Source organism: Thamnophis sirtalis, unplaced genomic scaffold (assembly GCF_051295495.1).
Source record: "Thamnophis sirtalis isolate CommonGarterSnake01/CBP01778 unplaced genomic scaffold, rThaSir2_p1.2 scaffold_7, whole genome shotgun sequence".
In the NCBI taxonomy this organism is placed as follows: Eukaryota; Metazoa; Chordata; class Lepidosauria; order Squamata; family Natricidae; genus Thamnophis; species Thamnophis sirtalis.
Window position 1 is genome coordinate 2,342,937 of NW_028261387.1, and position 27,789 is coordinate 2,370,725.

General features: G+C 42.7%; 1 protein-coding gene across 1 annotated transcript; it reads left to right on the plus strand.

Annotated features, from left to right (window-relative positions):
* Window positions 1-3,863: 3,863 nt before the first annotated feature.
* Window positions 3,864-27,247, plus strand: FNDC7 (fibronectin type III domain containing 7). The gene is made up of 13 exons (XM_087720745.1): window positions 3,864-3,923; window positions 5,175-5,247; window positions 5,949-6,206; window positions 10,234-10,488; window positions 11,262-11,522; window positions 12,806-13,063; window positions 14,978-15,232; window positions 18,015-18,272; window positions 19,871-20,125; window positions 21,904-22,158; window positions 24,543-24,806; window positions 26,162-26,191; window positions 27,180-27,247. The coding sequence occupies exons 1-13, from the start codon at window positions 3,864-3,866 to the stop codon at window positions 27,245-27,247; spliced, it is 2,550 nt and encodes an 849-aa protein (XP_087576871.1).
* Window positions 27,248-27,789: the final 542 nt, after the last annotated feature.

The window sequence follows — 27,789 nt, forward strand, 5'->3', positions numbered from 1 at the left end:
CACAATCAACGGAACTCCCCCCCCCCCCGCCGCACCATCCAGCTAAACGTGATGTGCGAATCCAACATAACTGAAGGGACCTTTTTTTTAAAAAAAACAACAACTCAAATCTCAGGATTCTTCTGTTATTTCTTAACGTTCTGTCTTTGCTACTGTAGGAAGTGATCACCCAGCCCCTCTCCCAGAAAAATGAAATATCCTAGGAAATATTGAAAAGGCGGAATATTTCTCTGGATGTGAAAAGGAAGAAACTTGTTTTAAAAGACAGGATAGCTGCCTGTAGCTTCCTGCCCATCCCCACTTTGTCAATGGGCCCTTAAGAAGGCCACGCTAGTCCACTTTACATAATAAAGGCTTCTCCACTTCAGCTCCAGGGAGGGATGGGATTAAACCATGGTAATATTGGCCCCAACTGACCACATGGCATCTGAGAACTCATCCATACCTGGATTCAAAACACAGCCTAGAGAGTTGCCGCTGCATGGCCCCATGGGAGTCTGACAACCAATCAGAATACATTTCTTACACAGGAACAGGAAACAGAGAGGTGGGACTAAACAGGGTATAAAAAGCCTAGCAAGCCCCTCCCTCAGCCCTTCTCTTCTTCTCCACCAACATTGAAGCCTGTGATCCCCCTTTTATGTTCAGGGCTCAAGCCATGTGGCCCAGTCCACCATTAAAACCATCTTTCCAAGCAGCCTCCGTGTCTCCAGTGTCTTTTTCCCCACTTGGAGCCGAACCCAGAAGGACATTTCTTTCATCAATGTATTACAATTGCTACTACAATTTGTTTCATCACACCCACATGACGATTTGCATAAAAATCCAATGCAGCAAGAGACTTGGTAATACTGGTCTACCGAGTTGAATATATCATTTATTTCTAGTTTTTAAGTGGCACTAGACAACTCGTGTCCTCTTGGGGATTGTTTCGGAGATATTTCCTTACCTAAATAGAACAATAGAATGACCACAGGTAGGCAAAAAAGCAGTGGGAGTGGGAGTGACTTCTGAATTCCTGCCAGCTTCCCCATTGAGTGTCCTTATGGGAAGCTTCCAGGGAAGATCAGAAACCTCCCTTCCCCTTTCTTCCAAAACAGGCAGAGCAGGGAGATAAATGGGTGATGCAGGATGGGAGAGGGAACAAGGCTTTGCAAGTCTGGCTGGGAAGCTGACAGAGAGTATTGAAAATGAAGATCATGTTCTGCAACAGCAACTCAGTCACGCCGTGGCAAAAAGAGTTTTAACAGTCTTTAAGATAGTAATCACTGCTTTTCTTGCAAACCTCAAAAAATCAATCAGTTTCTCAGCCCTTTTTTTCTGCAACTTGTACATGGCAATGCTGAAATTTAGCCACATGTAACTGGCAAGATAACTCGTTAAAACTGTTTGAAATTTAGAAAGAGCATCATTAAAAAATAAAAATAGGATTATTGCCTCCTTTAGCCTTTTTTCAAGGGACAGGGCTGATTTAACACTCCTTAATAGCAAATTCTTACAAGGTCTTCTCCTAAGTGGAAGCTAGTAGAGAAACAAGATCCAATCAAGGAAGGCTTCTCAATTGCTTGATATTATTATGGAAAGGTTTTACTGGTAGTCCTCAACTTACAGTAATTAACGTGGCAACCGTTCGAAGTTACAGCAGCAGTGTAAAAAGTGAATTATGGCCGTTTTTCACACTTGCTACTATTACAGCATCCTCGTGGTCACCCGATCAAAATTCAGACCCTTGGCGACTGACTCATATTTATGACAGTTGCAGGGTTCCTGGATCAGGTCCTTCTGCAAACAAAATCAATGGGTAAGCCAGGTTGGTTTAACAACTGTGTTACTGCAGTGATTCACTTAACACATGTGGCAAGAAAGGTGCAAAAGTCACTTAAATCTCTTGCTTAGCAACCAAAATTGAGTTGGGCTCAATTGTGAATGTAATTTAGGGTTATCTGTAGTGGAATGCTCACATGCTATTTCTAATGCTTGAAAAGAACCGGCGATCTTGTATCAAATCCTGACATTCCGGGGGGAAAGTATCAAGTTTCTCTATTTAGGTTGTTATGCTATGCTATGATGTGTGTTGTGGCCCAGCAGGAGCCGTTGGAGCTGCCACCAGACTCCGACAGCGAAGGGCCCTATGAGTCGGCTATGGAGGATGTGGAGGACCCTGGACAGGGTTCCGACTCCGAGCAGGGCTCAGAGAGGCTGCTTGGCCACCAAGAGGGGCCTGAGCCTTGAACCAGCGAGGAGGAGACAAGGGAGAGTGATCCGGACGCCAGCAGTGAGTTCTTCCTGGATGCCCGGCACCGGAGAGCTAATAGACATCAGGAACAGTTGTGCAAGTACAGGAGGTAATTGCGCTCAGCTGTTGGTCATTAGGCTCCTCTCCAGACTATAAAAAGGACTGCTTGTGCACACGACCCTCTTGCAGAAGTCAACGCATTGACTAAAAGTTGGAGAACTTTGGTAACTCGCTTGGCAGGCTGGATTGCTGCCAAGGTTTGTGTGGATGAGCTCTCAGATGCCATGTGCTCAGCTGAGTAAAGTTCCAATATTATCATGCCTTTCTGTAGCTGCTGCTGAAGTCTTTATTATGTAAAGTGGGCTAGCCTGGCTAGTCTTAATGGGCCTATTGACAAAGTGAGGGTGGGCAGGAAGCTACAGGCAACTATTCTGTCTTTTAAAACATGCTTCTTTTCACATCCAGAGAAACATTCTGCCTTTTCAATATTTCCTAGGATATTTCATTTTTTTCTGGGAGAGGGCTGGGTGATCACTTCCCACAATGGTTCAGTCTCACCTGGCATTGACATATATGATGTTCCCGACCTTGTTAAAATGCTTTCTATCCACAAGGCCAGAGTAACAATAATTGTCCCCTTCGTCAATACTGATCCTGCCTTTGTTCTGAGCCGCTGCTAAATGGTGAATTGTGGATGTACCATTTGCTAGAGGCCAGGGGATATTTCCCTTACTGCTTTTCAGCCTTCCTTGGGAAATGATCCATCAGTCAGGTCACTGCTTCAGACTGCGTGGGATTATTATTTTTTTGTCAGAACTGCCTGTCTTCTTCAGCCTTTTGCAAAATACAATGCACCCTCAAATTCATAGAAGGATCTGATTTTCTGCACCAATTAATTTTGTTTTATAATGAAGTCATTATGGAAAAACAATGCGACACTGAGGATTTTCCATCTGAAGAGATATTTGTTAACCAAGAAATGTTGGATACAAATTCGTAGAATGATGCAAAGGGTCTTAAGATGCCATAACCCTAAATTTTGATCACATGACCACAGAGATGCTGCAATGGCCATAACATCAGGGACTGGACATAATTACCCATTCGTTTAGCACTACCGTAAACATCCACTGAGCAAAAGGTCATAATTCAAGACCATTTGTATCTATGTATTTATGTATTCACACACACATTTTGCATCATTCTTTTGGGGAATAAGTCTTGCACTTGACTTTAATAGGTATATAGTTCCCTATTGTATATTTCACAATAGGTATATAGGTCCCTATTGTATATTTCACATGAGTAGACTAACTTGTGAACAGACCTGTTTTATTCATGTTGGTCCTCAATATATTGTCAGAACTAACTTTTGAGAAAGTAGTTTACTAAGATGTTACTATGTAAGATGTTAGTTTCTATGTATGCCTCCCATAACGTTAAAAAAAAGAAAGAAATATCTTTACATGAATAGATGTAGATTTATTCTGTACAATTTTTACAAGCTACTTGTAACTGGAGGAGGAGCCACAAACTTGGATGCTGAAGCCATCTGATCACTTTCTTAGAAGGTGAATTCTGTTCTAAGTGGTAATTTCATTCCGTTGGTGAGAAAAGTAGGTATACGATGTGCGGAGGCTGTAAACTATTCCTTTCCGCTGGATTGTTTCTGATAAGTTTGAAAATGGTGAGTCTGTCTTGTTTATTTCTTAACCTCTTCCAGGAATTACTTGCTTTAAAAAAAAAACCACTTTCAGTCTTAATACTTTCTACATCTTCTTTTCATTTATGAAACTTTTAAAATTCTGAAATGATGCTGGTTTTTAAAAACTATTTTAGGTTAAGATCGATATTTCAGTCTTAATTAGTTTAGACTTTAGACTATATGCAACCTTAGATGCAGAAATGTTTTACAATACATTAACTTTTTCATCTTATCACTCAATTATTTATTTGCTTAGCAGCTCTGGGTATTTCATTTTTATGAGATAATGCAGGATGAAAATGCACCTTTATCATAATTTTTTAACTCAGTTCATAATTTAAAAGACATCCTTTAAAAAGAATGTAAAACTCACTTTAATTAAATATCTTATTATTTATTTGCAGCTGTAACATAGTTAGCCCAAAAACGAGTTTTAGTTTTATGATTCCTGTATACAATGCTTATTTAAAAGCTTGAGCTCGGTTCAGTTTATTCCCTAGTATATTATTTTGGTGTGATCTAGTGACACAGCTATTCAGAAATAAATCAGAAATTCAATCCAATGCATAACTATTTAACAATTAGGTTTGGTGAATTATACCTGGCTGCCTCAACTGTATAATATCTTTTTGTGTTTGCAAGTGTCATTTGGTCTAAAGAGCAAGTTTAACTGATCAACGGAGTGACCTAGAGATCTTAGCGATATAAACATTTTGGCTTGTGGACAATAAGTCATACATAACAAATGATATCCCTTAAAGCACCATAATGCATATGACAATTGTGGCCCTAACAAGAACATGGGATAGAATGAATATTTGGAATTCTCTTACTAGATTTGGGGTGTGTGTGTGTTGCATTCAGATCTTCTAGGGAAAATGGTAGGATTGTGTTTCACATACCTGTGTGTCAGCAACTGGGAACTTTCCCTTCTAGAATAACAGACAGATTTTGAAAGGAAAGATTCATTAATAATATGAACTTCTGAATACTAGCCCATTTCATTCATAGCCTTGTAATTATCATATTATTTAATTAGTAAACATTATTGTGACTTAGATGTAAAGTGTTTTAAATAGATTATTATATGTAGATGTGAAGGCTCCTTTAATAGACTCATGTGCATAAAACTTAAAATGCATAAGTAGGGAGCGGCTCCTATTGAAAACATTCAAATGTAAAGTACTACCGTGAAAATTCCTAATTATTCTGCCATTACATTTTATTTTTAAGGTAAATATCTCAGTGCTTGTTTCTGTTACTAATTTTCCAAATCTTTCTTTACAGATTATTTCTGCTGAAACAGGTAAAAAAAATTTAAGAAATTCTTTTGTCGTTAAAAAAAGAAGATATTAAAAATCTACATTTTTTTGCAAATGATTTTAGAACTTAATAATTGAAGGACTTGGATGGATTGGATTGGATTTATTACATTTATATGCTGCCCTTTTCCCCGAAGGGGACTCAGGGCGGCTCACAATTCAAGTCAGGGAAGGGGGGTACAGACAGGGAATAAAAAAGACGAACATAACAATACACAATTTAAAAGCACACAACAGTCATACCATTCGAGGAGGGGGGCAAAAGCTCTTTAGCCCCAGGCCTGTCGGAACAGCCAGGTTTTAAGGGCTTTGCGGAAGGCCTGGAGGGTGGTGAGGGTTCGAATCTCCACGGGGAGTTCGTTCCAGAGGGTCGGAGCAGCCACAGAGAAGGCTCTCCTCCGGGTAGTCGCCAGTCGACACTGGCCGGCGGATGGAATTCGGAGGAGGCCTAATCTGTGGGATCTAATCGGTCTAGTGGAGGTGATTGGCAGCAGGTCTCTCAAGTACCCAGGTCCAATACCATGAAGGGCTTTATAAGTGATGACTAGCGCCTTGAAGCATATCCGGAGACCAATAGGCAGCCAGTGCAGCTCGCAGAGGACTTGTATTGCATTTGGATATTTTTTAAATTGGAACCAGGAAAGTGGGGGGAAAACTGAACACGACTTTTGTATCTGTTTTGCAGGTTTCACGGTATCTGTTTATGATGTGACATCAAGAACTGTTTCTCTTCGTTGGCCTAAATTTCCAGATACCTCTTCTTACAGAGTCACAGCAACCCCTGCGAACAATTTGGGTCACACTTTGATGGGCCATTTCAGTGATATTACACTTGTGGCTACTTTGTCATCGTTGGCCCCCAACACAGTTTACACTCTGACGGTGGATGCCATTGATAAAAATGGGGTTATACTAGCTGAAACACTGATAAAGCAGTTAACAGGTTAGTATCGGATAGTTTGAAAAATGAGAATTGGGTGACTGGGAATTGTGGGAGTTATATTCGTATTTCCCAGCATATCTGTAGAGTGCCACATTGAAAAATGTTTGTGCGGTCAATAGTGATATACACGGATCAGCAGTCCAACTACCCTGTTTTCCCGAAAATAAGACCTCCCCGGAATTTAAAAAATAACCAATTGGGCTTTTGAGTGCATGCGCTAAAATAAGCCCTCCCCTGAAAATAAGCCCTCCCCTAAAATATTTAAACCCCCAGGGGGGAATTGCCCCATGCGCCCACATGTACCTTCCATCCATGCGGACCAGCCTCCCAGAGGCTGCTCCCGCAAATCCTAACTACCACGCCCCTTCTCTTAGTGGCGCCTGCAAAAAGAGCGGCAGGCTCATCGTCGCTAGGACTTGCAGGAGTGTGTCGACAGAACTTCCGGCCTTCTCTGAATCCACTGATTCGCAGCCCGCAGGCCGAGGTTAAGGGGCCAGAAATAATAAGACCTCTCCAAAATTAAGGCCAAGCACTTATTTTGGACGTCAAAAGAAAATAAGACCCTGTCTTATTTTCGGGGAAACATGGTAGTTAAAGGATTCTCTTTGATCTTGACTTAAACCTCCCTTCAGAAGTCCAATAATTGGACTCTACTGTACTACTATGAATCCATCTTCCTTTCACTATGAACAAATGGAAATAAAATGGACAATTTCTATTGTATAAATTGTATTGTACACTTCCATTCCTCCCACAAATTTTCATTTCAGATCTGTCTTCTTAATACTAATGGGTGTCAGCCTTTCTGGGTAAACCAATAGCAATAGCAATAGCAGTAGACTTATATACCGCTTCATAGGCCTTTCAGGCCTCTCTAAGCGGTTTACAGAGAGTCAGCATATTGCCCCCAACAATCTGGGTCCTCATTTTACCCACCTCGGAAGGATGGAAGGCTGAGTCAACCCTGAGCCGGTGAGATTTGAACCGCTGACCTGCTGATCTAGCAGTAGCCTGCAGTGCTGCATTTACCCACTGCGCCACCTTGGCTCTGACAGGACAGGAAACATTACTAGATGAACTAATTATATTTTATTGTAAGGCTACATTAACAGAATCTTGTAAGTCTGAAGTCTGAAACTTCCCCTCACTATTTTTGACTATCTGAACAATTAGGCTGGGTCCTTCCTACATTTATTTCTCTAGCTGCTAAGGTATTTCATGAGGCCCCTGTAGTTTTTTTGTCTGATTGTTTCCTAAGCAGCATTTCTTCCCTTCAAGGTCATTCGCACATTCCATTATAATGGAGAGTTGATGAAAAATTGTAACAGCTAATCCTATCAATTGCATTTCTCCATTCACAAACTAGGTCTTTCTCATTCTGAATCACAAACTAGCTAATGAAAAATTAGCCAATTAGGATCTGGGTGGTTAGTTTACAATTTACTATAAACTGTAAAAGTAGTAGCTAGTAAACTTTGGGTTAAGTGTGTCATCACAGAAGTGATGCATCCTTTTCAATCCTTTCTCCTGGGCTTCTTATAATTCATCAGGCAATTAGCTGCTTCAATTTGAACTCCTGATGACAAAGGAACCACTGTATTCTTTGAGATATATTCATCCCTGCGTTTAATTAGAGAGGTATACGATAAAACAGTTAAATCCACAGAGGATTTCGGTAATGAAATAAAATGAAGCGCGGTGTTCTGAATTTTACCTGCCCACAGGTCTTTATAGTTTGTGAACAGAAAATTTAAATGTGGTTTTGAAGAAAAACACTTGCAGTGAAGTAGAAAGTAAAAAAAGGCATGTTATTTCCGCTACTGTACTTCCTTTTTTCTGAATAATTTCTTGCTAGCGAGAAGTTTTGTTGAATAAGCGTCCTTGCAAAAAATAATAATAAGAAAGGAGTGTGTGTATCTGAGTAGCTAGTTAGTAAGCACTGAATGAAAGGATGTACTGGCTTAAGGGAAATACAAGGGAAATATTGTTCAAAAAGAATTCGCCTTTCTTGCATTAGAACACCTCCAGGAAAATTGCCAAGGTTTCTGAAACCCCATTTATTGTGAAATTGCTGACTGTTTGAGAATGCAGTTTCTTTTTCTTTTTTCCTGTCATTTCCTTCATGAATTCTCTTCCCCACCTATACTTCTTTCTCTATTAAAAAAAAAGTTTTTGTGTACAGGTAGTCCTCAACTTGCAACTGTGTACAGGTAATCCTCCTTTAGCAATGAGGTTATAGTGGCACTGAAAAAAGTAACTTGCAACCGATACTCACTGTTACAACCGCCACAGCATCCCTATAGTTACATGATCAAAATGTAGGTGCTTGGAGGGTTGAATAGAATAGAATAACAGAGTTGGAAGGAGCCTTGGAGGTCTTCAAGTTAGCAGTAGCAATAGCAGTTGGACTTATATACCGCTTCATAGGGCTTTCAGTCCTCTCTAAGCGGTTTACAGAGTCAGCATATCACCCCCACAATCTGGGTCCTCATTTCACCCACCTCGGAAGGATGGAAGGCTGAGTTAACCTTGAGCCAGTGAGATTTGAACAGCCGAACTGCAGAACTAGCAGTCAGCTGAAGTGGCCTGCAATACTGCACTCTAACCACTGCGCCACCTCGGCTCTGTTTCTTGACCAGAAAGTCTTGAAAAAGCACTTTTGGGACTTCCATATGCTTATTTCTTCCGCAGTCTATGGTTTAAATCATCTTTAATCTTTCTCATTCATGAAAAAATTATCCCCCAGCCCCCATGTTTCAGCTGCTAGAAAGCCAGGGTATAATATGCAAAGTTTATTGGGAAATCTCCTCCCCATCTTTTGGGAAGGTAGTTTTATGTGATAAATATAGTTTTGATCACTCATTGGTGGAGTCTTGAGGAAGAGTCCACATTTTAGGAGAAAAGTAAAAATACACACTGGGGATTAATCAAACAGGCAACCTCCAAAAATATTTATTTTTATTTATAACATATAAATATAAAAATATATAATATTCCTCCCTCCCTTTATTTTTCCTACAACAACCCTATGTAGTAGGTTGGGCTAAGTAAGAGTGACTGGCCCAAGGTCACCCAGTTGGCTTTCTTGTCTAAGGCAGAACTTAGGCCCAGGGTACCTGCGAGACCACCTCATTTCACCCACCTTGGAAGGATGGAAGGCTGAGTCAACCTTGAGCCGGTGAGATTTGAACTGCCGAACCGCCGAACTAGCAGTCAGCTGAAGTAGCCTGCAGTGCTGCACTCTAACCACTGCGCCACCTCAACCCCCTGCTTACGCAGGAAAGCCTATACCCGTGATGGTAAACCTATGGCACACGTACCAGAGGTGGCATGCAGCGCCCTTGCTGTGTGTGTGTGGGAGCTATCATCCCAGTTCAGCTCTGATGTGCATGCGCGCACGCCTCCCGCCGACCAGGTGGTCTTTGCGTCTCTGCCCTGCATGTGTGTGTGTGGGGCTCGTGAGATGGGCGTGGGCGCCTGTGTGGCATGTGGGGAGGAGTGCATGCACAGGGCGGTGGGGTGCATGCAGGGGGGTCATGTGTGCATTGCATTTTGTGGGTTCAGACATGTGCTTGTGCTTCGGCCATTTGGTCTGGAAAAGGGTAGCCATCACCTATACCAGCGATGGCGAACCTTTTTTGGCTCGCGTGCCATAAGTGGGGGGGCTCTTTTCACCCTCCCCAGGCTCTTATAAAGCCTCTGGAGCCTGGGGAGGGCGAAAAATGGCTTTTAAAAAGGGTGAACTCAGCTGGCCAGCGCACGCGTGCCCAATTCATTTAACAACCACCTTGCTTAGCAATGGAAATTCTGCTTTCAATTGTGATCATAAGCCAAGGACCATCCGTATTGTTCCCCCGCTGTGGTCTTCTATTATGTTTCTGGAATCAGATACTGCTAAGAGAACACACACACAGGGTAAAAGGCACTCAAGAGTTCCTATCTTTGAAAGAACCATCCACATTCAGCAACTTTCCGTACGACGTGTCTTGATTTTGAAATGATTGACGTTCTCCTCCCTTTGTTGAAGCTCCTGAGATTCCTGTCATTGACCAAGCCTATTCAAAACTGAGCACTAGCATTACAGTGGAATGGGCGGCTGTCACAGGGGCATCCAGTTATCTTCTGGCAGCTCAGGACGGAGAGATGTTCATTGAAACCATAGTCACAAATTCACCAGGGACCGTGACAGAATTGAAAGCTGCTACGCTGTATAAAATCACAATCCGATCTATAAACACGGGAGGAAGAAGTCAGCCTTCCGCTTCAAAGAAAGCAAAGACAGGTATACTTTCTGATTTTATTTCAGACACTATACAAGTTATTAAACGTTGAGGTGATCTCTGCAACCAAGCTAAGGCTGTGCAAAGCCTTGGGTATGGAGACGGAAAAATCCCACAGAATATATGGGAATGTTTCTCTAACGCTAATCATCAGAACAATATATATTGTTTCCTGGACTGGTGCTACAACTTCAGAGGGTGGGCCTGTAAAAGGAAATGATACAGTTGCTTTAAAGAGTTGCATACGGGACTAAGGAATTCCAGATAGCTTGTGATTAAGATCAGGAACGATATAAATTGTTTAAAGTTAGGGTCTCGAAGGTATGCGGGCCCTAAGCCATGTAGGGCTTTAAAGGTGATAACCAACACCTTGAATTGCATCCGGAGACCAATTGGTAGCCAGTGCAGCTCATGGAGGACAGGTGTAACGTGGGGTGTACCTCGGTGCACCCAATATAATATGTTTTCCAGGTTGACACTTTCCCATCATTTATTATTGTCTGTTAAGGAATTAGGATACATAAAAATATTGCACCCTTGTGTCCATGAATTGTAGGAGAAAATATGAGTTTTATAGCTATTTATAACAGATGTATTTTTACAGTGGATAACTGCATATTGCTATGTTAGAATATATATGCCAAGAGTACATACAAATATTATCTAAGAAATATCACTACTATTACTGACTTAGACTGATATGTTACCTTACCTCATCTTCATTTGCCCGTATACCAAATCTCACTAAATCTAATCTGTATTTTCGCATTTACAGTGCTCGCTGCCCCTATGCTGATAGCAAATTCTCCGAGTGGTAACAACATTGTGGTTAGCTGGAATGCTGTATATATGGCTGTTGGATTCTCTGTGTCTATCATAAGATCAGATGGTTTGGGTAACATGTTAAAAGAAAATACCACCAACAACTCCCTAACATTTTCCAGTTTAGATCCAGGAACTCTCTATACCATCAAGGTATATGCATGGGATATCTATGGGATACCTGGAGATGATTTTACCTACAACCAAAGAACAAGTAAGAAGCCAGCATCTTTTTTCAAGGAACAATTGCATTTCAATAAATATCATAACGATTAAAGAAAAAGATTTTTTTTGCTTATTGCCCATGGTTTTAGTAGCAACAATACTTGAATAACCATTGCATTTTCAATGTTACTGCTTTCTTTGAAGTGTTAAGACAACGGGCTGTTGTAGATGATGAATGAAGAATGGAAATATAAACAGTTCTTATAACTTCAAATTTTATCTTCAAATTAGGCAATTTAAGCAAGCATCAGGGAGTTGATGTTGCCATTTTGGCTGTATTGGTTTCTTCGTTGTAAACACCTTTGCTAGAAATGTAAGCATTCATATACACCGGATTTATACCTCACAGTGAGAATTCGCTTAACAATGTTAAGTTCAATAAGCCACCTTTTGATAGCTTCCCACAGTAAGCCAAGCCATAAACCAAGATTTGATAACTGTTATAAACTAAACTAGAAGAGAACAGACTGTACCATAATTTTAGTGTGATGGTTGAAGCTATTGTACAGTTAGGGGGAGAGCCTTCTCTGTTGCAGCTCCAGCCCTCTGGAATGATCTCCCCGTCGAGATCCGGACCCTTACTACCCTCCCGGCCTTCCGCAAAGCCACCAAGTCCTGGCTGCTCCAGCAGGCCGGGGGGCTTGTGAAACACCCAGCCCCACGGAAATTGTGAATGTGGCGGTTTTTGTTTTAAAATGTTGCCTTTGTCCAGTTTCCCCCTTCCCTTGTCTATTGTGAGCCGCCCGGAGTCCTTCTACCTCCACTAGACCGATTAGATCCCACAGATTAGGCCTCCTCCGAATTCCATGTCGACTGGCGACTACCCGGAGGAGAGCCTTCTCTGTGGCTGCTCCGACCCTCTGGAACGAACTCCCCGTGGAGATTCGAACCCTCACCACCCTCCAGGCCTTCCACAAAGCCCTTAAAACCTGGCTGTTTCGACAGGCCTGGGGCTAAAGAGCTGTTGCCCCCGTCTCGAATGGTATGACTGTTGTGAGTTTTAAATTATATATTGTTATGTTTGTTTTTTTAAATTTTTTGTCTGGTATCCCCCTTCCCCGGTTCGAGTTGTGAGCCGCCCTGAGTCCCCCTTTGGGGGGAAAAGGGCGGCATACAAATACAATAAACTGAACTGAACTGAACTTCGGGAGTGGGCGGCATACAAGACAAATAAATACAATAAATACAATACAATACAATAGATTAAAAGCTCTTTTTTTGTGTGTGTTTGCATTGTAATGACAATGGGATGTTGTTAAAACTGTATTCCAGGGCCTCGTGCACCGGGAGATGTTCAAGTGATCTTTGATAGTGAGTCTTTGGGAGCAACGGTTTCTTATATGCCAACAGAAGGCGCTTCCAGTTACAGCATTGCGGCCTATAGCAACACTTCCAAACGAAACTGTAGTTCAATTTCCATTTCCTGTACTATCTCGCCGTTGGAGTGTGGAGCTGAGTATTCCCTGGCGGTGGTAGCCAGCAACGAAGCTGGTCCTAGCAACCCCGCAGAGGCTGTGATTTTCAAAACTGGTAGGTGAACATGTACGATCCAAAAATTACATCACACAGACAGAGGGATGTAAAACAGAAAGACACGTGGACTATTTTTTATGGAAATGAAATATCCAAAATATTGAACTGTCTTCCTTATAAGATAGCAAGCCTTGTTTTACGAGCTGCCTCCACTCCTTTTATTTCAGCTGAACTCTTTAAATATTTTATGTTTGTGTCTGTGTGTGTGTCTGTCTTGAGTATTGGCAATTGCCCGGAAAAAATCTTAGTAGCATTTTCAGAAATGGTTTGCTATCTTCTTCTTAGACTTGAGAGAGAGAGAGAGTAACTGGTATATAGTTACCCAACTGGCTTCCTGCATAAGACAAGATGAGAATTCATTCGTCTCTCAGTTTCTTGTTTAGTAATGTTAATGTCACCAAACAGTCTTTTAGATCCGGGGTCTCCAACCTTGGCGACTTTTAAGATTTGATTTCAACTCCCAGAATTTCCCAGCCCGCATGACTGGCTAAGACAGTGTTTCTCAACCTTGGCCCACCTGAAGATGCACGGACTTCAACTCCCAGAATCCCCCAGCCAGCATTCGAATGCTGGCTGGGGGATTCTGGGAGTTGAAGTCCGTGCATCTTCAGGTGGGCCAAGGTTGAGAAACACTGGGCTAAGGAATTCTGGCAGTTGAAGCCCACAAATCTTAAAAGTCGCCGAGGTTGGAGATCTCCATTTTGGATCATACGCAAGAATAATTTCCTCCAAAATCTGCAATACTGACACCTGCTTAATAAATTTATTTTAAAACAAAAATTACTTGATAGTATAAAAACATATCAATAACATATACTTATACACCGGATTGGTGCTTGCCCCTGTGTTACTGCTGCTAGAAATAGCAGGCAGTATGTTTCCTAAATAAGAGAAGCAATCTGGAATTAAAGAGAAACTTCATTAACAGTGAGAACAATTAACCAGTGGAACAGAAGTTGCCTTCAGAGCAGTGGTGGGTTTCAAAAATTGTTCGAACCTACTCTGTGGGTGTGGCCTCCTTTGTGGGAGTGGTTTGCCGCCCATGTGACCGGATGGGAGTGGCTTGCCGCCCATGTGACCGGATATGAAGATGCCGACGACACTTGTCAGAACCACCTTAAATGACCTCGCACACAGCACTGGCATGCATAAGAATAGGATGTCAACTTGTTTTTTAAAAGGCATCTTTGGTTTGCGTTAAAACAACTTTAACACACGCAATGTTCTGATTGCACCACAAACGCAGTAGTCATCCTTACCTTTCACAGAGGCACTGAGTTTTATAAATATGAGCATGATAGTGTAGAATAATCATATCCAAGGACCAGTGGTGGGTTTCAAAATTTTTTGGAACCTCTTCTGTAGGTGTGGCCTGCTTTCCGGGTCCACTGGTGGAACCTTTTCTAACCGGTTCGGTAGATTTGATGAACCGGTTCTACCGAATAGGTACGAACCGGTAGGAACCCACCTCTGCTTCAGAGGTTGTGGGTGCTTTATCACTGGAGGTTTTCAAGAAGAGACTGAACAGCCACTTGTCTCAAATTGTAGAGGGTCCCATGATTGAGCATGGGGTTGGTCTAGAGAAGACCTCCAAGGTCCCTTCCAGCTCTATTCTGATTGATTAAAGACCATTTCTGACATTTGCTGTGTAAGTTATGCAGCATGGACTGATTTTGTTGCCATCTTCTTTGGCTTTGCACTGGGCTACAACAGCGACGGACTTATTTGGTACAGGTGGACCGATAAAAGCAGACGTGCTACAAAATCACATCATGTCAGGTGCAACAGATGAACCTTTTTCAAACATCCCATTGGCGGGCAGTTTTTTAAAAAAACTGCTGCAGTTGTTGTTGTCCCGAGTTTGGTTTCGTATGAGAAAAGTTAAAGAGAGTTTTGTTAAAACCGTTGCAGTCCCTTGCGCTCCAGAACGTATAACCATTGAGGAGAAAGAACCGGGCAGTTTGGCCGTGTCGTGGTCCGATGTGGATCTGAGTGATTATTATGTGGCTTTTGTGAAAAGTGATGACGGCTTGGAGGTGCACTGCAACACATCGTATACCCGATGCCTTTTCCAATCAGATTGCGGCTTCACCTATTTCATCAGTGTCTTTGCCTATAACAAGGCTGGGCAGAGTCCTTTAGGTGACATATTTAACTATACTACAGGTAAGGGTAAGTTTATTTCTGTATATTCGTGCCCTTGTGATCTCTAGGCTGGAGTACTGCAATGTGCTCTACATGGGGCTGCCCTTTAGGAGTATTCGGCGACTCCAGCTAGTCCAGAATGCAGCCGCGCGAGCGATTGTGGGTGCACCTCGCTTCACCCACGTAACACCTATCCTCCGCGAGCTGCACTGGCTACCTGTCGATCTCCGGATACGCTTCAAGGTGCTCCTTGCCACCCATAAAGCCCTCCATGGTAGTGGATCTGGGTACTTGAGAGACCGCCTACTGCCAATCACCTCCACACGACCTATTAGATCTCATCGATTAGGCCTCCTCCGAGTTCCATCCGCTGGCCAATGCCGACTGGCAACCACGCGGAGGAGAGCCTTCTCGGTGGTAGCTCCGACCCAATGGAACGATCTCCCCTTGGAGATTCGTACCCTCACCACCCTCCAGACCTTCCGCACAGCCCTTAGAATCTGGCTATCCCATCAGGCCTGGGGCTAAAGATTGTAACCCGCCCGAATGGTATGAATGTTGTGTTTTAATCATGTATTGTCTTATATGTAAAAGTCTGTTTTCCCCCCCTTCCTTTGGATTGTGAGCCGCCCTGAGTCCCCCCAGGGAAAAGGGCGGCATATAAATAAACCTTCTAATCTATATTGGACAGACTTTGCACAAAGTTAGCAATTGCTTTAATAAATGATAAAGGCAGTAATTACGTGACTGTCGTGGCCAGTGACAGGTTTTCATCTGTAATGGCGTTAAGCAGGACAGAAACAATCCCACCTCTGCCTGAGGAATGAATTGTTTTAGATCAGTGTTTCTCAACCTTGACAACTTGAAGATGTCCGGACTTCAACTCCCAGAATTCCCCAGCTAGCTCTTCTGGCTGGAGAACTCTGGGAGTTGAAGTCCACAAGTCTTGGGAGTTGATACTTGGGAGTACTCCTGGACCCACAGCTGACTTTTGATCATCATTTGTCAGCTGTGACCAGGGGGACATTTGCCCAGGTTCGCCTGGTGTGCCAGTTGTGTCCCTACCTGAACCGGGAGGCTCTCACAACAGTCACTCGTGCCCTTGTGATCTCTAGGCTGGAATACTGCAATGTGCTCTACATGGGGCAGCCCTTGAAGAGTATTCGGCGACTTCAGCTGGTCCAGAATGCAGCTGCGCGAGCGACTGCACCTCGTTTCACCCACGTAACACCTATCCTCCGCGAGCTGCACTGGCTGCCTGTTGATCTCCGGGTACGCTTCAAGGTGCTAGTTGTCACCTACAAAGCCCTTCATGGTATTGGATCTGGGTACTTGAGAGACCGCCTACTGCCAATTACCTCCTCTAGACCAATAAGATCGCATAGATTAGGCCTCCTCCGAATTCCATCAGCCAGCCAATGTCGACTGGCAACTACCCGGAGGAGGGCCTTCTCGGTGGCTGCTCTGACCCTCTGGAACGAACTCCCCGTGGAGATTCGTACCCTCACCACCCTCCAGACCTTCCGCACAGCCCTTAAAACCTGGCTGTCCCGACAGGCCTGGGGCTAAAGACTTCAACCCCACCTGAATAGTATGACTGTTGCGCTTTTTAACGATGTATTGTCTTCATGTTTGTAACTTCTTTTTGTCCTTCCCTCCCTCTGAATTGTGAGCCGCCCTGAGTCCCCTCAGGGAAAAGGGCGGCATACAAATAAAGTATTCTAATTCTTAAAGTTGCCAAGTTTGGGAAACACTGGTTTAGATGAAAGAACCAGGCTGGTGTCAACCTGGTTTTAATTCAAGAATGAGCAGTCATTCTTTCTCTCCTGTCGAGTTTTTTAATTCTGCGGGAATCATCTCTTGATTACAGTTCTCATCGTAGGGCCTGGGTTAATAAAAGCAAAAAGTAGATTGGCTCTGAAACGTCTTCAGGAAATCAGACTCCTGAAATGCCTCCTTCCAGTTATGATTGGGTGGATTTTTATATTAGAAGATCCTTGATGACCCAACAGTAGGGCCACTGCCACTTGGAATAGCAGTGCCGAAGTACCCAAGAGTTGTCCAGCATTTTTTTCTTCTATCATAATATGACAACATAAGAACCTGTTCTGACCCCCCCCCCTCGTCCCACACCAAAACACTCCAAGCCAAAGATGCTTTACGGAATTTATTAAGAGACAGACAGGTCCTTGGCAGCAAACCGGCACAGATAAGCCTTGGCAGCAATCCAGCCTGCCAAGCTCACAATACTGTTCTCCAACATTAGTTAATGGGTTGACTTCTGCAAAAGGGGCGTGTGCACAAGCAGTCCTTTTTATAGTCTGGAGAGGAGCCTAAGTACCACCAGCTGAGTGCAATTACCTCCCGTAACTGCGCAACTGTTCCTGACGCCTATTAGATCTCCGGTGCCGGGTATCTAGGAACAACTCCCTTGGCTCCTCCCCATTGCTGACGTCCGGATCACACTCCCTTGGCTCCTCCCCACTGATGACGTCCGGATCACACTCCCTTGTCTCCTCCCCACTGCTCCAAGGCTCAGGCACCTCCTGGTGGCCAACCAGCCTCTCTACACCCTGCTCGGAGTCGGAACCCTGTCCTGGGTCCTCCACATCCTCCAGAGCCGACTCCTAGGGCCCCTCGCTGTCGGAGTCTGGTGGCAGCTCCAACGGCTCCTGCTGGGCCACCACAAGAACCCATGACTAAATCCTGATTTGGGATGTTTGCATTGCAATAATTTGCTTTATTATTATTATTTTTAGTATTGTCTTAATCCCAATCCTGCCTCCCTTTTTCTTCCTCTTAGCACCTTGCTGTCCTAGTAATTTTAGCCCGGTGTCTGTGTCCAGCGACACCGTTCAGATTATCTGGTCTCCTGTCCGTGGTGCTGAAATGTATGAAACCAAAGCTGTTGCCTTGAGCAGTGAGTTACTATGCCGTGATACGGCCACGACCTGTACCTTCTCAGCCCTCGAGTGCAACACTCAGTACAATATCACGGTCTATTCATTCAGCGAAATCAGAGGCAGCAATACGTCATGTGAACCCAAGCAGGTGACAACAGGTACGACCCTAGCCTTTATTTTAAAGCAAGACATCGATTATAATAAGGTGAAATGAGACTTGAAAATAAACTAATAACTGCTATCTTATGATGTCCATGTTGGAAGTCGCAGAAGAAAACAACGATGTGTACATTTATCGCCACTTCAAAGTACTTTTGAGAGGAGGGGGGGGGGGAAATATCCAAGAGAACAACTTAAATAAAACTGCTTTGCATTTCTTTTGAAAATCTGGGCATTGTTTTTCCCGGTTCCACCACAAAACCGTGTTCGACTAAACCGCGCTTGACGAAACCGCGTAGCTGACGTCATCAACAGGGCGACAACAGCGCGGAGACAGAAGCACGCTGTAAACGCTAAACATAAAATTAACCCCTAAACCTAAACCTAACCCCGCTAAACCTAATCATAAACCTAACCCTAAACCTAACCCTTAACCTAACCCTAACCCTTAACCTAACCCTAACCCTTAACCTAACCCTAACCCTAACCCTAACCCTAACCCTTACCTTAAGTTGAATCGGCTTGCTTTCAAAGCGCTATTTAAAGCGTCCTTCTTTCTCCGCGCTGGCTGTTGTCGCCCTGTTGATGACGTCAGCGACGCGGTTTAATCAGGCACGGCTTAGTCGAGCGCGGTTTTGACGGGTCACGGTTTTTCCCCATGGAAATTGTTTCTTATTGTCTGTTAAGCACAATTACAGCAAAGGAACGTTTGCTGATTTTCCTTTGTTTTATTTTGGCTCTAATAATGTAGTATCAATATAGTTAAGCCCTTGATTACATTATTGTCATGAAGTAAAGTATTCTTCAAGTCATCTGGATTCTTAAAATCTCCATAGACATATCTACATCATATTCTTGGTGACACTATAGAAGTGAATTTGGCCATTGGTCTTTTTTTTTTAATATGCCATTCTAGCCTACAGCCTTGATCTTCTTCACAAGTTTGACCAAATTCTGCTTAGCTTTTGATAATACTTAGTTCATGACAACAATGGGATTTGTTGTAAACTACTGAAAGTCATTTTTGTTGAATCCAATAAGATACAATAAATAAATATTAGAGAAGATTGTGCCACACAATCTCTCTCTCAAAAAAAAGTATATCGAAAATTATTATTTTGAAATTTCAAATAAAAATTTGAAAGAACAGGATTGCAGAGAGATGACATTTTGCAGTATGTGTGGTGTATTTAGTATTTAGTATTTAATAAATTTATAGGCCGCCCAATCCCGAAGGACTCCGGGCGGTTTACAGAAATAAATAAAGAATTAAAAACAGAGGAAACAGATTAAAAAACCACATCATGCACCCAATCTGGTCGGGGCTGGACCTCAGCAATGAGGTCAACAGCCCGGGGCCTGCCGGAATAGCCAGGTTTTGATAGCCTTTCGGAAGGCCATGAGAGTGGGTAGGGGTCCGGATCTCTGGGGGCAGCTCATTCCATAGGGTCAGAGCAGCTACAGAGATGGTGTTTCTGCTGTTGTATTATTCGACTTTCAGTAAAACTGCAGATGTTATAATGGGTATCTCTTTTAACACAGTACGTGTCACAAATAAGAATGTGGTATTTTCTCTGCTCTTTCTATAACCTTTCAGCTCCGTGTAGCCCAGAAATATTAAACATCTCCAAGGACAATCTTTCTATAATTAGTGTGCACTGGCACGCCCGTAGTGATGGAGCAATGTACACTGTCACAGTAAAAGGAGAAGCGGGAAAATGGTATTGCACAAGTTCTGGAAATTCATGCTCTATCCCTAACCTTCCATGTGGGTCCTTGTTTTTCATCAATGCTGTAGCAACTACAGAAGCAGGTTACAGCTTGCCTAGTTACAGTGTCCCATTGGAGACAGGTAAGGAAAGTATTGCAATAACACAATTGAAGTCACCAGTGTGCGGCATACACAGCTGTTGCAAACGTCATCCCACCCTTTGTGTCAGCCTCTGCTTTGCTGCTGCTTCGGCTGCCATTGAAATGGGGAGGGAGGGGGGGCATGGTATTTGGGAGGGGAATCATTATGTGCTGGAGGAAGATTCTAGACGCTGGCCTGACCATCTCATTGCGCATGTGGAGGAAGGGAGTTTCCCCGCCAAGGTTAACTGTCCAGCATTCCAACCTGATGATGGGTTTTGAAGATATCTCCCACCTGACAGTTGGGTGCATTATAATTGGACTATGGACTGGGGTGCCAAGGGGAGGGGATTGACCTATGCATGATATTCATTGCTTTCGCCCCTAATTAACCAGATTCAGCTTTGCTTTGTTACTATTCGTTTGTAATTAGTAAAAGCACACTTAATTTCAAACAAATGGAGTTGAGTGGTTTCTTTCCTGATTATTAAATGAAGTAGCACCTGACTTGCTTTAAACAGCACAACGGGTTTGTAAGCCCACTTTATAAAGGGCCCCCATACCATAGATATAATGTGGCTGTCCAGCACCAAACTGGTTGTGGAAGGACTCCAAGAACGCAAACTGGTTCTTAAATAGAGGATGTAGCTCCACTTAACATAGATGTAGAATTCTGAAATAAAGCCGCCAGCAATTAATTCTCAATTTATGGCCACAATTTAGCCCCAAATCTCTGTTGCTAAGTGGGACGTTAAAGGAATTTTGCCCTGTTTTGCGACTTTTCTTGCCACAGTTGTTAAGTGAATCTGGCTTCCCCACTGATTTTGCTTGTCATATGGTTGCAAAAGATGATCCCTACAACTGTCACAACTATGAGTCAGTTGCCAAGCATCTGAATTTTGATCACATGACTTTGGAGATGCTGCAACAGTCATAAGTGTAAAAAATGGTCATAAGTCACTTTTTTCAGTCACTTTTTTTCAAAGATGACCAGTACCATTTTTTTCAAGTAGTATTGAAATTATTTATATGTTACACAAGTTATGACGGGTCTGTTACCCATGTTACGGACAATTTATCATCACAAACAGCAAATTGCCAAAGATGCTAAAATATCTTAGTCACCCCGTAAGAATATGGCTGTGAGCCGCGCGATTATCAGAAACTCTTTTTTTTTTTAGCTTTTTAAAGAATTTTTTCCTGTCTATTTGCCCAAACCGGCAGGAAATTTTTTTTATTTCATTTCATTTCATTTTATTTGTCTTGTATGCCGCCCACTCCCGGAGGACTCCGGGCGGCTCACAACAGACAAGGGAAAGGGGATAAATAGACAAGACAACACTTTAAAAAGAAGACGCAACATTCACAATTTCCGTGGGGCTGGGTGTTTCACAAGCCCCCCGGCCTGCTGGAGCAGCCAGGACTTGGTGGCTTTGCGGAAGGCCAGGAGGGTAGTAAAAATGCTTTTAGAAGCACAAAAAATGCTTTTAGAAGCACAAAAAGGAGCTTCTGACGATCGCGCAGATCAGCTGTGAGCGCACGAGCATTGGAAGCTTCCCCCCCCCACTTCTTAAAGCATTTTTTACTACCGGTTCGGGAGAATAGATAGTAAAAAAATGCTTTAAAAATTAAAATAAGTTGGCTACGCCCACCCCATCACATGACCCCTCAGCAAGCCACGCCCACCAAGCCACGCCCAGAGAATCGGTGAGAAAACGTTTTACGTTCCACCCCTGGCTAGTAACAAATGCTAAATATGTTCTTCCTTTTTTCCCCAAGATCCTTGCTGCCCAGCTTATCTTTCAGTAACTCAAGTGACACAATCCACGGCCAATATCAGCTGGTCTCCTGGGACTGGTGCAAAGGCATACATAACCATTTTGGAATCGGACCAAAGACAAGCCCGGTGTCGTACCCTCCAAACCTCTTGCCTCCTGGGGTGTGTCACCTGTGGAACTAACTACACTGTTACTGTCAAAGCAGTTAGTGAAACAGGTTTGATCTCTGACTGCACATACAAAGGATTTTCTTCTAGTAAGTATGTGAAATTGCTGATTAAAACTGCTGTTGAGATACAAGAATGTAAAAACAATGTTTGCATGCGATTAGTAATTTATGTTCATGGGCTTGAAATCTGAAAAGGGTTAGTGAAAAAGAAAAGGCCTTTCTGGATCCTCTCTTCTCAGCTCTTCTTCTTCTAGAACAGTGTTTCTCAACCTTGGCAACTTTAAGTCCTGTGGATCACGTCACAGCTGGATGCTGCAGCTATTGTAACTGGGAGACAGTACCTGAATCGTTATCATGCGCCCATGGGGATGCTGTGACGGTTGCAACTTTTGAGGATTTGTTGCAAGTGCCATCATAAATTTGGTCATTGAATGTAGTGGTTGAAATCAGAGGAGTATCTATAAGAGCAAGAAAGCCTTCATGAGTTTTCTTTCATTAGGACACTCTTACTTGTCCCCTCGTAATAAATAGGTGCACGTCATACATAACTAATTCAATTTTTATATTTTCAGCCTATGTGACGCCTGATTATGCGGAATAAGAAATCTTTTTCAGTTTGCTATCCTGGCTTGGAATATGTGTCTTCAAGTAAGGTTTAGGTTTAGGTTTAATTTTATTTATATGCCGCCCTATTCCCAGCGGGACTCAGGGCGGCGCACAAACCCAAAGGGGGGAAGGGAAACACAAAAACTACAAATACAAGCATTTAAAAATAACCAACAGACACACAAATCGAGAGGGGAAGGGAACTCATCGACCCCAGGCCTGCCGACACAGCCAGGTTTTAACGGCTTTTCGGAAGGCCTGGAGAGAGGTGAGGGTCCGGATCTCTGCGGGGAGTTCATTCCAAAGGGCCGGAGCTGCCACAGAGAAGGCCCTCCCCCGGGTGGTAGCCAGATGGCATTGGCTGGTGGACGGAACCCGGAGGAGGCCAGCCCTGTGAGATCTGATGGGTCTTTGGGAGGTAATTGGCAGCAGGCGGTCTCTCAAGTACCCGGATCCAACACCATGAAGGGCTTTATAAGTGACGACTAGCACCTTGAAGTAAGCCTACTGTCTGCAGTTTTCTTGGCAAGATAGTGATTCATCATTGCCTTCTTTGTAATTTGTGAGCGAATAACTAGCTCAAGGCCACTCAGCTGGATTTGTACCTACAGTGAGTCTAGAATTTACAGGTTTCTGTTTCTAGCCTGGTGCCTTCACCGCTACCTCAAACTGGCTTTCTGGAGGCTGCAAAAGGTTTGATCAAAGAGGCGTGTTATTGCTGTGGTGGAGGAAATGGTTTTAGATTTGTTTCTTTAATTTATTCTTATTTATTTTATTTTATTTTAAATGTGTTTTTATTTTCCATTTCCATTTCGTACAGTCACATATATACTGTGCATAACCGGGGCCATATAACATTAAACAATAAACACAGCCATTCCTCTTGTCAACAAAACCCCCCAAAATAAAGACCCAATGTACCTCTTCGACCCTCCATACACCCTTTCTTTCACCCCCCTCCAACTTCCCTTCTTCCCTCCATCATTCCCCTCTACCCTACTTCCCCTCCCCCTCTACCACTCCTGATTTGTTTCTTTAATTTTAGGGGTTTGGAAGGCAGGTAGGATTAAGGAGGGGGAAATAGTATTTGAAACATCTTTGAAAATGTTAGCTCATCCACTCTATGCCCTGCAAATAAAGCATGTGAGAACTTTATACTGGTTCCATGTTGCCATCACTTCTAACACTTATTTATGACGATTTAGCAATAGCAGTTCGACTTATATACTGCTTCATAGGGCTTTCAGCCCTCTCTAAGCGGTTTACAGAGTCAGCATATTGCCCCCAACAACAATCCGGGTCCTCATTTTACCCACCTCGGAAGGATGGAAGGCTGAGTCAACCCTGAGCTGGTGAGATTTGAACAGCCGAACTGCAGTTAGCAGTCAGCTGAAGTGGCTTGCAGTACTGCACCCCTAACCACTGCGCCACCTCGGCTCATAAAACTAATCAATTCCAACATATAATCCAGCTGAGGCTGAAAGTGAGCTGTTTGAAGACCCAATAGGAACTGACAGGGTTCACAAAACGAACACTGAAGTTGCAAAACCGTCCTACCTCCTTCCTTTTGCTGAAATGAGAAGAGTCTCAGGACACCATTTAAGTTTTCGCTGTTATCTGTATATAGAATGCTTTTAAATGCCAATAAGTCAGTGTTTCTCAACCTTGGTGACTTTAAGTCCTGTGGACTTCAAGTCCCAGAATTCCCCAGCCAGCTGTGCTGGCTGGGGGATTCTGGGAGTTGAAGTCCACAGGACTTAAAGTCACCAAGGTTGAGAAACACTGCAATAAGTGATAAGAAATTTAGGTATTCAACAGTTGCCTTTTAAGTCACCAAAGCTGCAATTTATTTCGTTGTCTCTTAGGTCCTTGCTGTCCATCTGGGGTGAAATTATACAGACTGGGCAACAATAGCATCAGAGTATATTGGCGCAGTTCGAAAGAATCCATAAATCACAACACAAATCTGTATGGCTCGAAAAGAAATTTCACCTGTATATCCGTCGGAGCCCTGACATACTGTGACATCACTGAGATACCCTGTGGGGACGTCTACATGGTGGAAGTGTCACCTCTAATTGATCGTAATAGGGCAAAGATTGCTTTTTGTCCTAAGAAAATGTATTCAGGTAAAAAAAACCTAAAAGGGATTGCAGTAGTAAAAAGAAAATTTGGGTGGGACAGTGCTATGAAGGGAAATAAAAAATACACACATTATTAATCTGGTTTAAGATGATGTCTGGCTGGTGAAGTGTGGCAGTTGAAGTCCACAAGTCTTAAAATGTTGACAAGGTTGGACATCTGATTTACACATTGACTGGCATACACACTATTACCATTAGCAATAGCAGTTAGACTTATATACCGCTTCATAGGGCTTTCAGCCCTCTCTAAGCAGTTTACAGAGTCAGCATACTGCCCCCAGTCTGGGTCCTCATTGGGGCAAAGAATTCAGTGACATCGTCTTGGCCACTCCCATCCGGTCATATGACTGCTAAGCCACTCCCACCCAGTCATATGGCTGGCAAGCCACCCCCCCCACTCAGTTACATGGCCGACAAGCCACTCCCACCCAGTCACATGGCCAGTAAGTCACTCCCACAAAGGAGGCCACACCCACAGAGTAGGTTCCAAAAATTTTTGAATAGCAATAGCAATAGCAGTTAGACTTATCTACCGCTTCATAGGGCTTTCAGCCCTCTCTAAGCGGTTTACAGAGTCAGCATATCACCCCCAACAACAATCCGGGTCCTCATTTTACCCACCTCGGGAGGATGGAAGGCTGAGTCAACCTTGAGCCGGTGAGATTTGAACAGCTGAACTGCAGATAGCAGTCAGCCGAAGTGGCCTGCAGTACTGCACCCTAACCACTGCGCCACCTCGGCTCTTGCCAGATTTATCAGTCCATCTTTGTGATGGCTGTTAACAACATGGCAACTCTCTACATGGTGTATAGGCAGCTATTTTGTAACGCATCATTTTCATTCTAGTTTTTCAATAATCTAGTCCATGAAAGCTTGTTGACTGCTGATGAGAATTTTGGAAAAACTGCTAGCATTTATTTAGAAATAATATCAATTAGACTCAAATTTACCAGTGTTTTTCTCTTTGTGTGTGTGTGTTTTAAATCAGTGTCGATTCCCGATGACTGCCTGGACAGATTTCTTGCCAAAGTTTTTCCAATCAGGTTTGCTTCCTTCCTGGGGAAGTGTGTGTGACTGGCCCAACATCACCCTTTGAGACTAAGGCCCGACTATCTCCTGTTTTCTAGGCTGATAGCTTCCACACTAAACTCTTCCCCAGCTTTATCCTAGATTAGTTCCAAATATTGATTGTATTTACAAGTTTATAAACACACTGATTTCATTGTATAAAACTCATCCACCGATTTTAAGCTTTTTTTAAAAAAAATAAGCCAATGTAATTTTTTTTGAGAAGTATTTGCTCTCAGTTAAATACTTACCTTTGCATGTTTCTCTTCTAGTGACATGTTCTGGAAACTCCGTAGGAATGGGTAAGTGGATTCTTAATGCCCCTTTTGGTTAAATTAGTGTACTTAAGCTAAGCTTCGTCTAACTGGGTATTTAGATATTTGTATCAGAAACTCATCCTATCTGATACAATTTCTGTCTTAACATTGGTGTTTTTCTACATAGAAATATATGGTCAAGAATGTCTATCGATCTATGTTCAGAACTACGTGAAATTTGGCACGCAGTATACTACAAACTTTTAAGTTCTTAACACTTGAAACTGCTAAATGTAGCTGAAGGGAATGAACTAAATGTGGCAAGAAAGCCCCAGCCACTCTGCTTAAGCCAACCTCAAGGCATATTACTTAACCCCGGAAGGAAGCAAAAACCATTATCAAAGCCAGAGGCTAGTTTATATTTAATTGATCTCAAAAAGCTAAGGCCTAATTAATACACAGCGGAGACTAGGGCTGTTGAAAAAGCATTTCAGAAAGGTGGTTATAGCAAACCATTTCCATTATTATTATATATGAAAACGGTGTGTGTCCATTCTGGCTTGACCCGAAGATAATTTCACTTTTAAATTTTCAAATGAATTTTCTGAAATTACCTTCCTTCTTTAATGACTAATCCTTACCAGAAATGAGCAAAGTATTTTAAATCTGAAACTTTCTGCACCCACGAGAGATCTATCCAACATTACTAGAACAACTGCAGTCTGAACATGGTTTTGCACTCAGAAGCAATCACGTTTAAACAGTGTGTTGGGATAGCACCTGGGGCATTAGATAAGCAGACTGAGCTTGGACTGTTTCAAACAATAAACATAATACAGTATATAAATTATCCCTACGTATCTTGAATAGGGAAAAACCCATTGTCCTGAAAGAGACTAAGCTCTTAGCACTTCTATTACAAAGTAAAACACTGGATCAGCTTTGTTCCTAAAGCGTCAAATTGAGGCAGAGTATAAAAGAACTCAGTACCTTAATTATTGGATTTAAATGCATATTTTAATACAATTTTCAGTGATTTACAGAGGAAGAAGTGCAGATCAGCATCAGGTGCTGAGCGAAAAAACTGAAACAATCCCGTAAGAATATTTAATACTGTCTTTGAACTGGGATGTAATGCTTGTTATGCCTTTTCATTCTATATCCACCTTATCACTGTACTTTTTTAATCACTTGTTTTAACAAATGTGTACCATATGTTTTAGTCAGAAAAGATGCTATTAGAATCCTTATAAAAATTCCACCATGTAATTATTATTGCATATTTATATCCTTTCCACAATGTGAATCATTATGGAGAGTTTAACACTAGAAAATGTTTTTCCTGTATTTCTTTGAGGATGACACGCAGGCTATTTTCACTATATAGATTACTATTAATAAACTAATAAGCACCATAAACGTATCAAACTAGTTCTCCATTCTGTTCTAAAACCACAGAGCCAATTGGCTTTTTCAGTAGTTTTGCTCATAGACTAGAGCAGTGTTTCTCAACCTTGGTGACTTTAAATCCTGTGGACTTCAACTCCCAGAATTCCCCAGCCAGCTATGCTGGCTGGGGGATTCTGGGAGTTGAAGTCCACAGGACTTAAAGTCACCAAGGTTGAGAAACACTGGACTAGAGA